At 61.2% G+C, this 12,629-nt stretch overlaps 1 protein-coding gene across 2 annotated transcripts; it reads left to right on the top strand.

The window, feature by feature from the left end:
• CLCNKA (chloride voltage-gated channel Ka) lies at positions 1–12,279 on the top strand. Of its 2 annotated transcripts, none has more exons than XM_047871181.1 (20): positions 1–41; positions 645–751; positions 1,456–1,584; positions 2,377–2,505; positions 3,106–3,245; positions 3,578–3,655; positions 3,774–3,852; positions 4,378–4,503; positions 4,828–4,912; positions 5,011–5,112; positions 5,699–5,783; positions 6,045–6,218; positions 6,672–6,741; positions 6,911–7,021; positions 7,382–7,595; positions 8,495–8,628; positions 10,384–10,472; positions 10,609–10,689; positions 11,457–11,543; positions 11,894–12,279. In XM_047871181.1, the coding sequence occupies exons 2-20, from the start codon at positions 652–654 to the stop codon at positions 11,939–11,941; spliced, it is 2,061 nt and encodes a 686-aa protein (XP_047727137.1). In that variant the 5' UTR covers positions 1–41; positions 645–651; the 3' UTR covers positions 11,942–12,279. The 2 variants fall into 2 exon arrangements, with proteins under 2 accessions (XP_047727137.1, XP_047727136.1); XM_047871180.1 differs by having other exon boundaries at positions 10,609–10,692.
• The last annotated feature ends 350 nt before the right edge of the window (positions 12,280–12,629 follow it).

Here is a 12,629-nt window from a genome sequence, read left to right as displayed (position 1 = left end):
AGGAGAGCTGGCTGGGGCCGCAGCAGGGCCAACGGACAGAGGTGAGGGGCTGCTGGGTGTGGAGCCGGGGCCTGGGTTGGGTGGAAGCTGGGCCAGGGCAGGTCGGGCTGGGGCAGGAGGCTGGGGGGCAGGGGGCCAGCACCTCATTTCAATCCTCACGGGCTTTCCTTGAGCACCTGAGGTTTACCTGCCTCTGTGGCCTGAGCAGAGGAGAGGGGGGCTCAGGGATGGGTAGGGGGAGTCAGAGTAGCCCCTGGGGACCCCACAAAGTGAGTGACTCCGCGGGGCAAGGAGATTGCTCTGAGCAGTGGAAGGAGCCAAGCAGGAGCTGTGTCCACAGCAGGGGAAGGGAGTTCTGAGGCTTGGGGTCCTGCCTTGATCAACATGGTACTGGACACAGGGCACAGTTAGGAACCCCGGTCCCCACCCTGCATCCTCGGTGGCACCCCCTTAGTGATGAGGGCACAGCAGACCTATGTCCCTTCCTGGTAACTTCACACACACACACACGCACACATGCACACACATGCAAACAGGAAAGCGCTTTTCCTTTTTATCTGGGAAGTAGGGGCATTGGAAGGGCCAAGTGGCAGGGTAAAGCCACTGGAGCAGCTTAGCAAGGGTCTGTCTGTCTGTCTGCTCAGGGACCCGATGGAAGAGCTGGTAGGGCTGCGCGAGGGCTCCTCAGGGAGCCCTGTGACTCTTCAGGAGCTATGGGGCCCGTGTCCCCGCATCCGCAGAGGCATTCGAGGTGAGAGCTAGGTCCCTTCCTCTCCCTATCGAAGACCCCTCAGGACGTCACCCCTGTCTACCCAGACCCCACCTCCCCCACCCACCTTGAAGTCCAAGAGCTGCCCTGCCTTGATGTGCCCACAATCACTGGGCGGCCGGGAGGGAAGGGATCTGTCTGCCTGTCCCTTTGCCTATGGGTCAGACGTGCTAGATGTCTGTTGTCTGCCTTTGGGGAGAGCAGGTCCCAAGGCCTGATGGCTATACTGGGGCTTTGCTCCGGGCCCAGTGGGTGCTGCCTGGTCTGACACCGGTGCGGCCTGTAGGATGGCCCCACGGGTCTGGAGACATGGAGGGGTCCTGCTAGCCCCTTGTGTTCTGTAAGCTGTGGGCCCTGCGGAGACACTGGAGAAAGCTGTAGCTCTCAGCACACACTCCCCACCCCCTGCTGCCCCATCATTCTTCCATGAGTATCCAGTGTGGGTGGGGGGTGGGTGGGGAGGGTGCCAGGCCTCTGTACCCCGCCAGGGCCCACCGTGTGGCCACCTTCACTTGCCCAAGTTTCTGCTCTGCCCCTCGTGTGCAGACCCCCTTCTGGGCTACCCTGGGCTTGACCACATGGCCCCAGCCCCACACTGCCCCTGCCCTCCCTGCCCTGAGCCTGAGCAGGCCTCCAGGGAAGGGGCCGTGCTTGCCCCGGGCTATGACCCAGTGCCCCTGCCCCAGGGGGCCTGGAGTGGCTGAAGCAGAAGCTGTTCCGCGTCGGGGAGGACTGGTACTTCCTGATGACCCTCGGGGTGCTCATGGCCCTGATCAGCTACGCCATGAACTTCGCTATCGGGCGCGTGGTCAGAGGTAACCCCTCCCTGGCACGCACTCCTGCTCTGGACACAGGCTTCTACGCACGCTCTCGGGATGCCACATGGGCCGCCAGGTGCATCGCGGGTGGAGGAAGGCTCCGGGTAGGGAGGAGGCCTGGGTCTGTGCAGGCGCTGCTCTTGATTTGCTGTGCAACCCTGGGCAGGCTCCTGCCTCTCTATGGGCCTCAGTCTCCTCATCTGCACGATGAGCAAGAGAGGCCCGGATGTGCCCAAGAGCCCTTCGTCCTCCGAGCTTCTGCCCACCTGTTCTTGCTGCCCCTGTTTCTTCTCCTCCCTCCCTCCTTGCTCTCAGCTCAGTAACTCCAGGCGAGGGCACTTGCTCAGGCTACCAGACACAGACCTTTCTTTTCCCACGCCTCAGCAGGCTCTCCGCACCCTGAGATCTCCCAGGAACCGGGGTAAGGGGGCAGGAAGGTTCTAACACCCCTCTGGCGGACTTGCTCAGGGGGTCTCCTGAGCACCTGCTATGCACATGCCCCGGCCATGATCTGAGAGCTTTCTCACAATGACCTTGGGAGGGAAGTCCCACTGCTAGCCCTTCTGACAGACGGGGAAGCAGAGGCTCACAGAGGTTAAGTCACTTGCCCAAGGTCACTCAGCTAGGGAGCGGCGACACTGGAATATAGACCCAGGGTCCTACGTCTCCCTCCATTTGGGGATCTGCTGCCCCCTGGGTGGCCCCGGGCCTCCCCTCTTTGAGCCTCCGCTTCCTGGTCGGGGGACACCTGAGGGCTGTGATGGCTCCCTGACTCCTGGGTGTCCCCAGCACACAAGTGGCTCTACCGGGAGATTGGGGACAGCCACCTGCTCCGGTATCTCTCCTGGACTGTGTACCCTGTGGCCCTGGTCTCCTTCTCCTCTGGCTTCAGCCAGAGCATCACACCCTTCTCTGGAGGTGAGCCATTTGCCTGTGTGCTTTGTACCGCGGAGCCTCGTGCCAAAGCCTTTTCCTGTCCCTCGCGGCTTCTGATAGGGGGAGGCAGGAAGCAGTGACCCCATTTCACAGCCAGGGAGGCCAGGCTCAGGGGAGTCGTGTCACTGCCCCAGAGTCACACAGCGAGAAGGCCAGATCTGGACTCTTGGCTCACTGCTGGCTCTGCTTCCTTTCTTAGGGCTCTTCTGGGTGGTGACGGGGAGCCCTGGTGGCGGGTTCCCCAGGGAGGAGGGGCACGGCTCCCCCAGGGCCTCTCAGCTCTGCCTCCAGCTCCAGGCCAGTGCTGGGGAGCTCCAGGGGCACATCCGCGGGTGGCCTGAGCTTCTGTCCTGGGTTCCCCCCACCTTGCCAGAGCTGTCCCCCAGGCTCAGCTGGAACGACACGGGCAGCTCACGTCCCCCTCTCTGACCCTCACCTCTGCAAATGAATTTGCAAATCCCAACTCAGGGTTTTGGAGGACCCGACAGGTTCACAGCGTGGCACATTTTGCGCAGGGTGAAGTGTTAAGGTCTAATCTGGAGACTGTGCCTCCTCTTGCCCCCCTGTCCATCCCCTGCCAAGGTTCTGGAATCCCAGAGCTGAAGACTATTCTGTCAGGCGTGGTGTTGGAGGACTACCTGGATATTAAGAACTTCGGGGCCAAGGTCGTGGGCCTTACCTGCACCCTGGCCACCGGCAGCACCCTTTTCCTGGGCAAAGTGGTATGGGCAGAGCATTCCTACCCCGCCCCGCATCCTCTGCCTTTCCCCCCAGGGCCCCACAGAAGCCGGGTCAGCGGGGACTCAGGCTGATGCCTGCCTTCAGGGGCTCAGTCTTGGGGAGGAGATGGGCTGGGTCCCCAGCGTGTGACAAAAGAACCGGGAAACGAAGAAGGGTGTGGACGGGTATCGATGCGGGCCTGGATGAGGCTCTCTCTGCGCCCCCCCTGCCCCCAACCCTGGGCCCCGAGGGGGAGTGGCTAGGGCTCTGACACGCCCCCCCACCAGAGGCAAGCCCCGCCCCTGTGCCCACGCCCCCCCCCCCTCCCCCGCAGGGCCCCTTCGTGCACCTGTCTGTGATGATCGCTGCCTACCTGGGCCGTGTGCACACCAAGGCCATTGGGGAGCCTGAGGTAAGGGAGTCAGGGAGGGCCGTCCTTGGAGGGGCGAGAAGGAGGGGAGGGTGGGGGCTGACTCTGAGCCCCGGACTCCCCCCCCCCCCCCCCCCCGCCCCCATCCCCTCTCGCACAGAACAAGAGCAAGCAGAACGAGATGCTGGTGGCAGCGGCCGCGGTGGGTGTGGCCACAGTGTTTGCAGCGCCCTTCAGCGGTGAGACCCTCCCTCGCACCCTTCCCTGCACCCCGGGGGCCCCCCCACACCGCTCCTGTCCCCTACCGCTGTGGACTGATCCGTTCACTCCTGTGTCCAGCTGAGGGACCTGCAGGAGGGATGGGGGCCAGCTGAGATCTTGGTTCTTACAGCAGACTTTTGAGGGCACGGCCACCCCTGGGTGGGGTGGACGTGTTTATTGAGACACTTCAGGGTTACGCCAGGCAGACCCGGGCTTGAAATCCAGCTTCCCTGCGTGACCCTGGGCTGGTGGGGTCAGCCCTCTGAGACTCACCTCCTTGTCTATAAAATGGGGACCAGAATGGCCCCACCCCCTAGGGCTATTGGAGGGATTGAGATGGCCCAGGAGGGCACACACAGGCGTCTGCCCTGGGCTCCTGCCTGCCCTCCCTCACTTCAGGTCAGGACCGAAGAGAGAGGGCAGGCCTGAAGGAGAGAGGAGAGCAGGACGGGAGGGGTGCTGGATGGGTGGGGGTGGGGCTCTAAGCTCAGCATCACCTTCAGGCGTCCTGTTCAGCATCGAGGTCATGTCTTCCCACTTCTCTGTCTGGGATTACTGGAGGGGCTTCTTCGCTGCCACCTGCGGGGCCTTCATGTTCCGCCTCCTGGCAGTCTTCAACAGCGAGCAGGGTGAGTCCCCATCAGACCACCTGACCCCAGGCCCGGCTCCCTCCTCGTCCCTTCCCCTCCTCCCCTCTTTCCCTCTTTTCTCCCTCTCCCCCCCCTCCCCTCTCCTTCCCGACCTGTACTGGGCATGAAGGATGGGGGCCCTGAGAGTACAAGATGGCCCAGTGAGCAAAGAGGCAAAGGCTGGTTGTTGGGGCCTTGAATGCCGGGAAAGGGTACTTTGTGGGGGCAGGACTTGGCACGACTCCCACGCCTGTTTGTTGAGGCTGGGACTGGGGTTTGGCTGGGGTGGGAGCGTGGTCCCTGATCATTCCCCTCCATCCCCAGAGACCATCACCTCCCTCTACAAGACCAATTTCAGGGTGGATGTCCCCTTCGACCTGCCAGAGATCTTCTTTTTTGTGGCCCTGGGGTGAGTGAGTGCCCCCCACTGGGGGCCTCCCCCCCCCCAGGCCTGAACTGCCACCCCGTTTCCGGGCTGGGGCTCCAGAACTCCCCTCCCCTCCCCAGGGCCATCTGCGGCATCCTGAGCTGTGCTTACCTCTTCTGTCAGCGAACATTCCTTGGTTTTGTCAAGACCAACCGGGTCACCTCCAAACTGCTGGCCACCAGGTAGGCTCTGGGCAGGGACTGGGGACCTCTCAGGGGAAGCAACCCCCGGGCCCCTACTCTCAGCCTCCTGATCTGTTTTATAGAGAGCCCTGCCCTCTGTACTGTCATCCTCCTACAGAGCCCCCCAAACCTTCCTAGCCCACACGCCACTTATGGAGCCCTGGTTCCCTCCTAACAGCCCCTCTCCGGGTCCCCTCAGCCACCCCTCCACCACCTCCAGCTTGCTGGACTACCAACCCCTCACTCTGTCACTGAGTTTGCACCCCCCACGGAAGGCCCACTTTCCTATGGAGCCGGAAGGGCTAACTGAGCCCCTCTCCTCCCCAAACCTTGCCCGCCCCCTGGCATTGGCATCTCAGAGTCGGCCTCCTCTGCCCCAGGCCCGCCACGCGTGGCCCCCGTGGCCTGATGGGAGCTCCGTCTGGGCGGGGTGGGGCTGACCCCCACAGGGTTCCTCCCCTGGAGTGGATCCGGCCCCCAGGGTGGTGGGGGGGCCCGCTCTTGTCCTTTTCCCCTTCCCGGGGGGGTGAGGGAAGAGGGGGGCCAGCACTGGAGCTTACCCGCCCCCTCCACCCCCACCCCACAGCAAGCCTCTGTATTCCGCCCTGGCCGCCTTGGTTCTTGCTTCCATCACCTACCCCCCTGGCGTGGGCCGCTTCATCGCTTCTCGGGTAAGGGGTGCAGGGCTGGGAACCCCCCCCCCCGCCATCCGTCACCCACTTTGTGCCCGTCATCTCGCGTAATCCCCACCACACCCGTAAGGGGAAGCCTGTGGGTCATCCTCGAGTTCCAGACGAGGACACCGCAGCTCTGGGATGTCAGAGCCCTTCCCGAGGCGGGACAGGGCAGAGGAAGACTCGGGGCAGGGGCAGGGCAGGGGGGTGGCAGGAAGGGGCCCCCCAGCCCCCTCACCGACCTGTCCCCCGCACCAGCTGTCCATGAAGCAGCATCTGGAGTCACTGTTCGACAACAACTCGTGGGCGCTGATGACCCGGAACTCGTCCCCGCCCTGGCCTGAGGAGCTCGACCCCCAGAACCTGTGGTTCGAGTGGTACCACCCACGGTTCACCATCTTTGGGACCCTCGCCTTCTTCCTGGTTATGAAGGTGGGTGCCAGGGGGCCCCCAGGGGAGCGCACAGAGTGGAGACCAGCCTGGGAGGGGGATGCTTGTCCGTGGCCCGGGCCTCTTCCGCCCAGCCCGCCTGATCTGACTCCCGCCAGCTGTGCAACCCTGGCCAAGTTGCTTCAGTTCTCTGAGCCTCGGTTGCCTCGTCTCTTAAAACGGTTGCTGTGTCGGCCTCGGAGGGAAGGTTGAGAAGGAGGAGAGGAAAGCCCTCGGCACGGTGCCAGGCACACAGTAGGCACTTTGTCAGGACGGGTTTCCTGCCCTCGGTCAGCGCCTTCCTGGTCAACAGCAGACACCGGCGATGGGGGCGCGTGCCCGCGCGACCCCCTTCCCCCCGGGACACTCCCCTGTCCCCCCATCTATTCCCTCTTCTCGCCCACTCCTGTCCGGTTGCCCCTAACCTCTGCCCTGCTGGGTTCCCACCGCCCACAGTTCTGGATGCTGATTCTGGCCACCACAATCCCCATGCCTGCCGGCTACTTCATGCCCATATTCATCCTCGGTGAGTCTGGGGTTCTGAGGGTCTGAGAGGTTCAGTGTTACTGGGGCAGGGCTGTGGCTCTTGGCCCCTCCCCTCCCTCCTCCGAGGGTACTGAGGTTAGTCCCCAGGAACGGAGGGCTGTGGGAGCCTGGTCAGCCTGGCTCCCCCTCCCCCTGCTGTCTGTGGCCAGGAGCTGCCATCGGGCGCCTCATCGGGGAGGCCCTGGCTGTTGCCTTCCCTGAGGGCATCGTGGCCGGAGGGGTCACCAACCCCATTATGCCTGGAGGGTACGCCCTGGCAGGTGAGTGCGCTGAGTCCCCCCTGGGCGGGGAGACTCCCCGGGCGGACTCCCCAGGGCGGACCTGGGCTGGACCTGGGGGGTCAGCCGGTGGTTCTGCGGGGCATGGGGTGGTCACTGCGCCTCCCCGTGAGCCCCCTCCCTGAGCCCCCGTGACTCTCTCTGGCTCCCGTCTTGTCCCTGGTGCCCCACACTCTCCCTTACCACGCTCCCCCTCACCGAGCCCAGCCACCGGGGCACCTCCAGCGTGTGGCCTCTGGACAGCTGCCGTCTAGCACGTGGCCTTAGCCCCGGGTGGCTCTGCGCTCTGCACGAGGCTGGCCCCTGGCCTGAGCCGCCCCGCCCTGGGTCTGCCCCCTGCAGGGGCTGCGGCCTTCTCAGGGGCTGTGACCCACACCATCTCCACGGCGCTGCTGGCCTTCGAGCTGACTGGCCAGATAGTGCACGCGTTGCCGGTGTTGATGGCCGTGCTGGCAGCGAACGCCATCGCCCAGAGCTTCCAGCCTTCCTTCTATGATGGCACCATCATTGTCAAGAAGCTGCCGTACCTCCCGTGGATCCGAGGTCGGAAAATCAGGTGAGAGGTGCCCACTTTGGGCTGGTTGATGGGGTGATGGGTCTGGGTGGGCTGGGGTGAGGCCCCACCTCCAAAAAAAAACACCACAAAACCCTCACTGTGGCTGGCCTTGGACCTGGGTGGTATGGAAGAGGCCAACACACAGCCACCTCGTCCGCACTCTCTCCAGCTCCCTGCATGACCTTGGGCAAGTCCTTGGCCTCCTGGGCCTCTCTGCGGCTCATTAGCCATCAGTCTGTCCTCGTGACGGTAGGACAGAGATTGCCGATTTGCTGGAAACTGGCGCTCAGAGAGATGCCTTGTCCTGCTCGCGTCCCACAGAGAATCGACGCCAGATCTGGGAGGTCCCCTCCTCTCTCCCACTCCTGCCCTGCTGTCCTGACTGGGACACAGGGGGCTGGAATCAGGCTTTGAGGTCCTCACATGGCAGCCTCTGTTCCCAGAGAAGCAGGACCGAGAGTCTCTGAGACCCAAGGCCCAGCTCCCAACATGTGCAAGCTGCCACCTTGCTCCGGACCTCAGTTTCTCCATCTGTAAAACGGGGGTGGCTACTCCAGTGATTTTCAAACTTGAAAGCGTTTTTTTCATTTTGCCATAAAACTTCCCTTCAAATGAAATTTTTCAGGGAAGGCTTCCGAGTAAAACAAACCAAAGTGGAGACAGTCTGGGCGGGGAGACAGGGGTTTGAGAGCTAGGAATCCAGAGTCAGGCCATAGGTGAGCCGGTCCCCAAGTTCCTCCCCACCTTGGGGTTCTGCCAAGTTCCTCCCCACCCTAGTTGCTCCTCCTAGGAATGTCTCAGCGCCTGCCCACAGCCAAGAACCAGGTACCCCTGCCTCGTCCTGGGGTCTGGATATCCTGCCACTCCAGGACCTGAAGGGAGCGCCCTTCCGCCTTCAGCTCTCACTGTGTGACTGTGGAGCACTTCATGAACGCTACCATCACCACGGTGGCCAAGGACACACCGCTGGAGGAAGTGGTCAAGGTCGTGACCTCCACGGACATGGCCAAGTACCTCCTGGTGGAAAGCACAGGTGCCCGGCAGGAAGGGGGGAGCGCGGGTGGGGAGGGGACATTCCCTCGACCTTTCTCCCCAGCCTTGGGGGCTCAGGTCCAGGAAAGGGAAAGCAGGGCATGGGACCTGTCAGGCACCTGAGTCTGAATCTTCTCTCTACAACTGTGTGACCTCAGGTGGGTCACTTCACCTCTTTGAGCCTCGGTTTCCTCACTGGTAAAATGGAGACAGCAACCGCCCTGCTTGGGGTGGTTGACATGTTTAAATGAGAGACGAGAGGGGGCTTGTAAGGCACTCTGCGGATACCTTTAGGAATTTTAGAAACCAGTCCTCGTGTGCTTGGGAGTGGGGATAAATCGATGGGAACACTACCAGGGTCTCCCCTTGAAGCATTCCCCGGCTTAGTCACCTCTCTTGAAACCCCGTTGCCACGAGAAAGATCTCTTTGGAGAAAAATGGATGGGCCCCTTTGTTAAAAGACACACGAGCTGAATCTTGGGGAAGGATCTAGCTAGAGCATCATTTCCCACTGGGACACGTACAGTAAGAGTGGGAAAGACATGCCGGGGGGGAGGCAGCTACGTCCACTCGGGCCACCGCCAGCCCATATGTGCAAACAAGGCAAGGTACACACTTGGCAAGCATAGCACAGCTGGATTTTGACGCCCACTCATCCTTTTAGCAGGTGCCTTGTTCAGGGAGCAACCTGCACAACTGTATGGGTCACCCCCATACCCACCCCAAGAGACCATAAAGTCCTTTATGAGCAACAGAAGCCTGGGCAAACCCCTCAAGCTCTAAGGATTGCAGTTTCCCTACCTGGAAAATAGGGACCAATGCAATATGGAGTTGTCGGAGGTTCTCACCCCAAATGCCAGGCCCTCTCCCCACTCAAACTGGGATACCTTTAACATTATCCCACAGAATACACCAAATGTCCCGTTTGGAAATACTTGCATATGTCTGACTCCCCTAAGAGGCTTCACCTCCTGGAACAAAGACAGAACTGGCCTCCAAGACAAAGTCCACTTCTACCCTTAGAGCCACAGGAAGCAAAGAGCCCCCAACCAGCACAGGCGCAGGTTGTGGGACCCTGGCGCTCACCTAAGACACAGCTTTAATTGTTATTGTTGTCGTTGCTGTTGTTTAAAGGGACAGTATTTACCTATCTAGTTGTAAAGGTGTTGTTTTTTTTTTTTCTAGTTGTAAAGTTTTTTGTTTTTCTGGTGGTAAAGTTTTTTTGTTTTTGTTTTTGTTTTTGCTTTTTCTAGCTGTAAAGTTTTAATTTTGCTTGACAAGAAGGAAGACTACCAGGACTGCCCCCTCAAACCTGTGCCCGCTCCGGTCATGGCCTGGAGTGAGGCTTGCCAAGCCCTCAGCACACGGTGCATTTCCTGTGGGGAATGAGGGGCAAAGCCCGGCCGTGATGCACAGATATCTTCACGCTAGTTCTCCCAAACCTGCTCTTGCCTCGAGGCCCCGCCACAGGGGCGGTCAGGGTGGGCAGGTAACCTCCCGGCCCCCTGGCAGCCTCTCCCAGCTGCCCTCAACCACCGGGCCTCCGCATCAAAAGCTGAGCGACCTTGGGCAAGACGATCAACCTCTCTGTGCCTCTGAGCCTCAGCTTCCTCTTCTGTAAAATGTAGCGTAATAGGCTGCTGTAGGTTCCTGAGAGACACGAGAACAGCCAGTACAGTTCTTGGCACATAGTCGGCGCCCAGCAGATGCAAGTTTCTCCTTCCTGATGTGGCTCTCTCCCTCTCCACTTGTGCAGAGTCCCAGATCCTGGTGGGCACCATGGAAAGGGCCCACCTGGTGCAGGCACTCCAGGCTGAGCCACCTTCCTGGGCTCCAGGACACCAGGTGAGTACAGGACGGGGAGTGGTCAGCAGGGTCGTGAGGGGAGGGGGCCTCTGGGAAAGGTGGTTCTAGGGGGCCGGCCTGGAGGAAGGGGTGGCTGGCCCGGGCCCCCCATGATTTTCCCACCACCCCCAAGCAGTGTCTCCAGGACATCTTGGCAGGGGGCTGTCCCGTGGAGCCAGTGACCCTGCAGCTGTCTCCGGAGACCTCCCTGCACCAGGTAGTGGGAGACAGTGGGGAGGGTTGGGGCCTGTGGGCATGCGGGCATGCGGGCAGACAAGGACTGTGGGGTAGAGGGAAAGAGCCCAAGAGGGGAACTTGGGCTCCAGCTTTCTTGGCACGCTCTGTCTCCTTCTCTTGGGTCTGCTTCCTCATCTGCGGAATGGACACAGCAGTCCTTGTCCTCTCCAGCCTTTATTGCTAGGATTCTTGGGATGACGCAAAGACTAAGGGAAGAGGGAGAGCTTGGGGGAACAGAAGCCTCTGGGTGGAGAGAGACAGTAGTTAAAAATGTGTCTTTGCATAAAGGTACACATGGGTCTCGGTTTCAGCTCTACCATATTCTCCTCGTGTGATCTTGGGCACATTACTTAATCACTCTGAATGCTGATCCCCTCCCACCCTGCAACACAGAGCCTGGCACATGGGGTTGGGGACCTGGGGGAGGCCTCAGTTCCTCTGTGCTGCTGGATGATCCTGGATCCCTTTAAATAAACCCGTCCTCTCCCTTGGTCCCTTATGCGGACTCTGGAGACCTCTGGTGGTCATGGTGGACGTTGCAGGCCCGGGTCCTGTCTCCCACCCACCACTATGCACGCGGCCGCCCTACCCTTCCCAGGCTCAGAGACAGGCAGGTGGGCACCACTGGGACGGAGCCCTGGCCAGGGCTCCACCTCAGCTCACAGCCCCCAGGCCAGGGCGAGATTGAAGCTAGAGGGGTGGGCTGAGCACATGTCCTCCAATGTTTCCTAACAACCCCTCCTCCAGGCACACAACCTCTTCGAGCTGCTGAACCTTCAGTCCCTCCCTGTGACGTCCCGGGGCAGAGCTGTAGGCTCCGTGTCTTGGGTGGAGGTATGACGGCCCCAGGGGGCGGAGCAAGGCAGAGGAGCCATGCTCTAGCAGGCTGGGGAGGCAAGGGGGGGCACCAGTATCCTCCCATCTAAATTTAGAGGGGTCTCACTGGATTCTGATGAGCCTCACTTCTTGGCCCAGAGTGGCTGGCCGCTGTTTTGTGGCCAGTGGCCAGTCTTGCCATTCTCTGGACCTCAATGGTTCCATCTGTGCAGTGGCGGGGGGCGGGGGGCACTGGCTTCAACGTTCACCCCAGAATCAGCCCCGAGCAGAGTCAGGTAATACTGGAACCCCCACTCTTAGCCTCTTCTACATCCTCCCTCCCCCCAACCCCTCTTTCTCTGTTCTAGTTGAAGAAAGCAATTTCCAGCCTGACAAACCCACCAGCCCCAAAGTGAGCCAGCCTGGCAAGAGGAAACAGGGCGCCTCAGCTGCCCTGGTGAAGGAGGTTGGGCAGGGACCCTGCCTCTCTTCCCCCATCACGGCACACCTCCCGCCCAGCTCAACTGCTCAGTGTAGCAGGCAGCTCCGACCTAGCACCAAAGAGGGCCCCACGGTCACCACGGTCCATCCTGGGTGACGCAAGCACTATGTGCCTTAAGGGACAAGTTCCACCCTGGACAGAGCAGAAATGGAGACCGCAGAAAACCAGCGGACAGTGGGTGCTCATCGAAAAGTCACCAAATTTACAATGAAGACAGGGGTGTATGCGGTCACCAAGGGCAGGTACAGAGGCCCTCTGGGGGTTGTAGGACTCCCAACCAGAGGCTCCTGAGAAAAATAAAGCCGATTCCCAGAGCTGCAGACCCCCTCACCTCAGCTCCAAGGGCGTTGACGTACCTGTGCGGGCCCTGAGCGAGCTCTTGGGGGCCCCCTGGTGGCCACCTGTGGGCATCGCAGGCCTGGGTTCCTGGCCTCTCACTGCTCCTAAATAAGCAGGAGAGCAGGTCCCTCACCAGGTCTTATGACGCTTGTCCTCACGAATAAGAAGAACCCTGTGGTCCAGCTACCCTCACCCCAGCCCCAGCTTCCTCCTTGGCTGAGCCTGGGCTGATGAAGCAGCGTCCCTGGGTGTGGCTCCTGTGT

Source organism: Prionailurus viverrinus, chromosome C1, assembly GCF_022837055.1.
Source record: "Prionailurus viverrinus isolate Anna chromosome C1, UM_Priviv_1.0, whole genome shotgun sequence".
Classification (NCBI taxonomy): Eukaryota; Metazoa; Chordata; class Mammalia; order Carnivora; family Felidae; genus Prionailurus; species Prionailurus viverrinus.
Note: the sequence above shows the minus strand (reverse complement) of the source record. Positions and strands in the feature narration are given on the sequence as shown.

Bases quoted from the DNA above. Each gene is read 5' to 3' on its own strand.
- CLCNKA (XM_047871180.1), top strand. From the start codon at position 652: ATGGAAGAGCTGGTAGGGCTGCGCGAGGGCTCCTCAGGGAGCCCTGTG. The intron at 4,504-4,827 runs GTGAGTCCCCAT...CTCCATCCCCAG, and splicing joins AGTCTTCAACAGCGAGCAGG to AGACCATCACCTCCCTCTAC. The intron at 7,596-8,494 runs GTGAGAGGTGCC...TTCCGCCTTCAG, and splicing joins ATCCGAGGTCGGAAAATCAG to CTCTCACTGTGTGACTGTGG.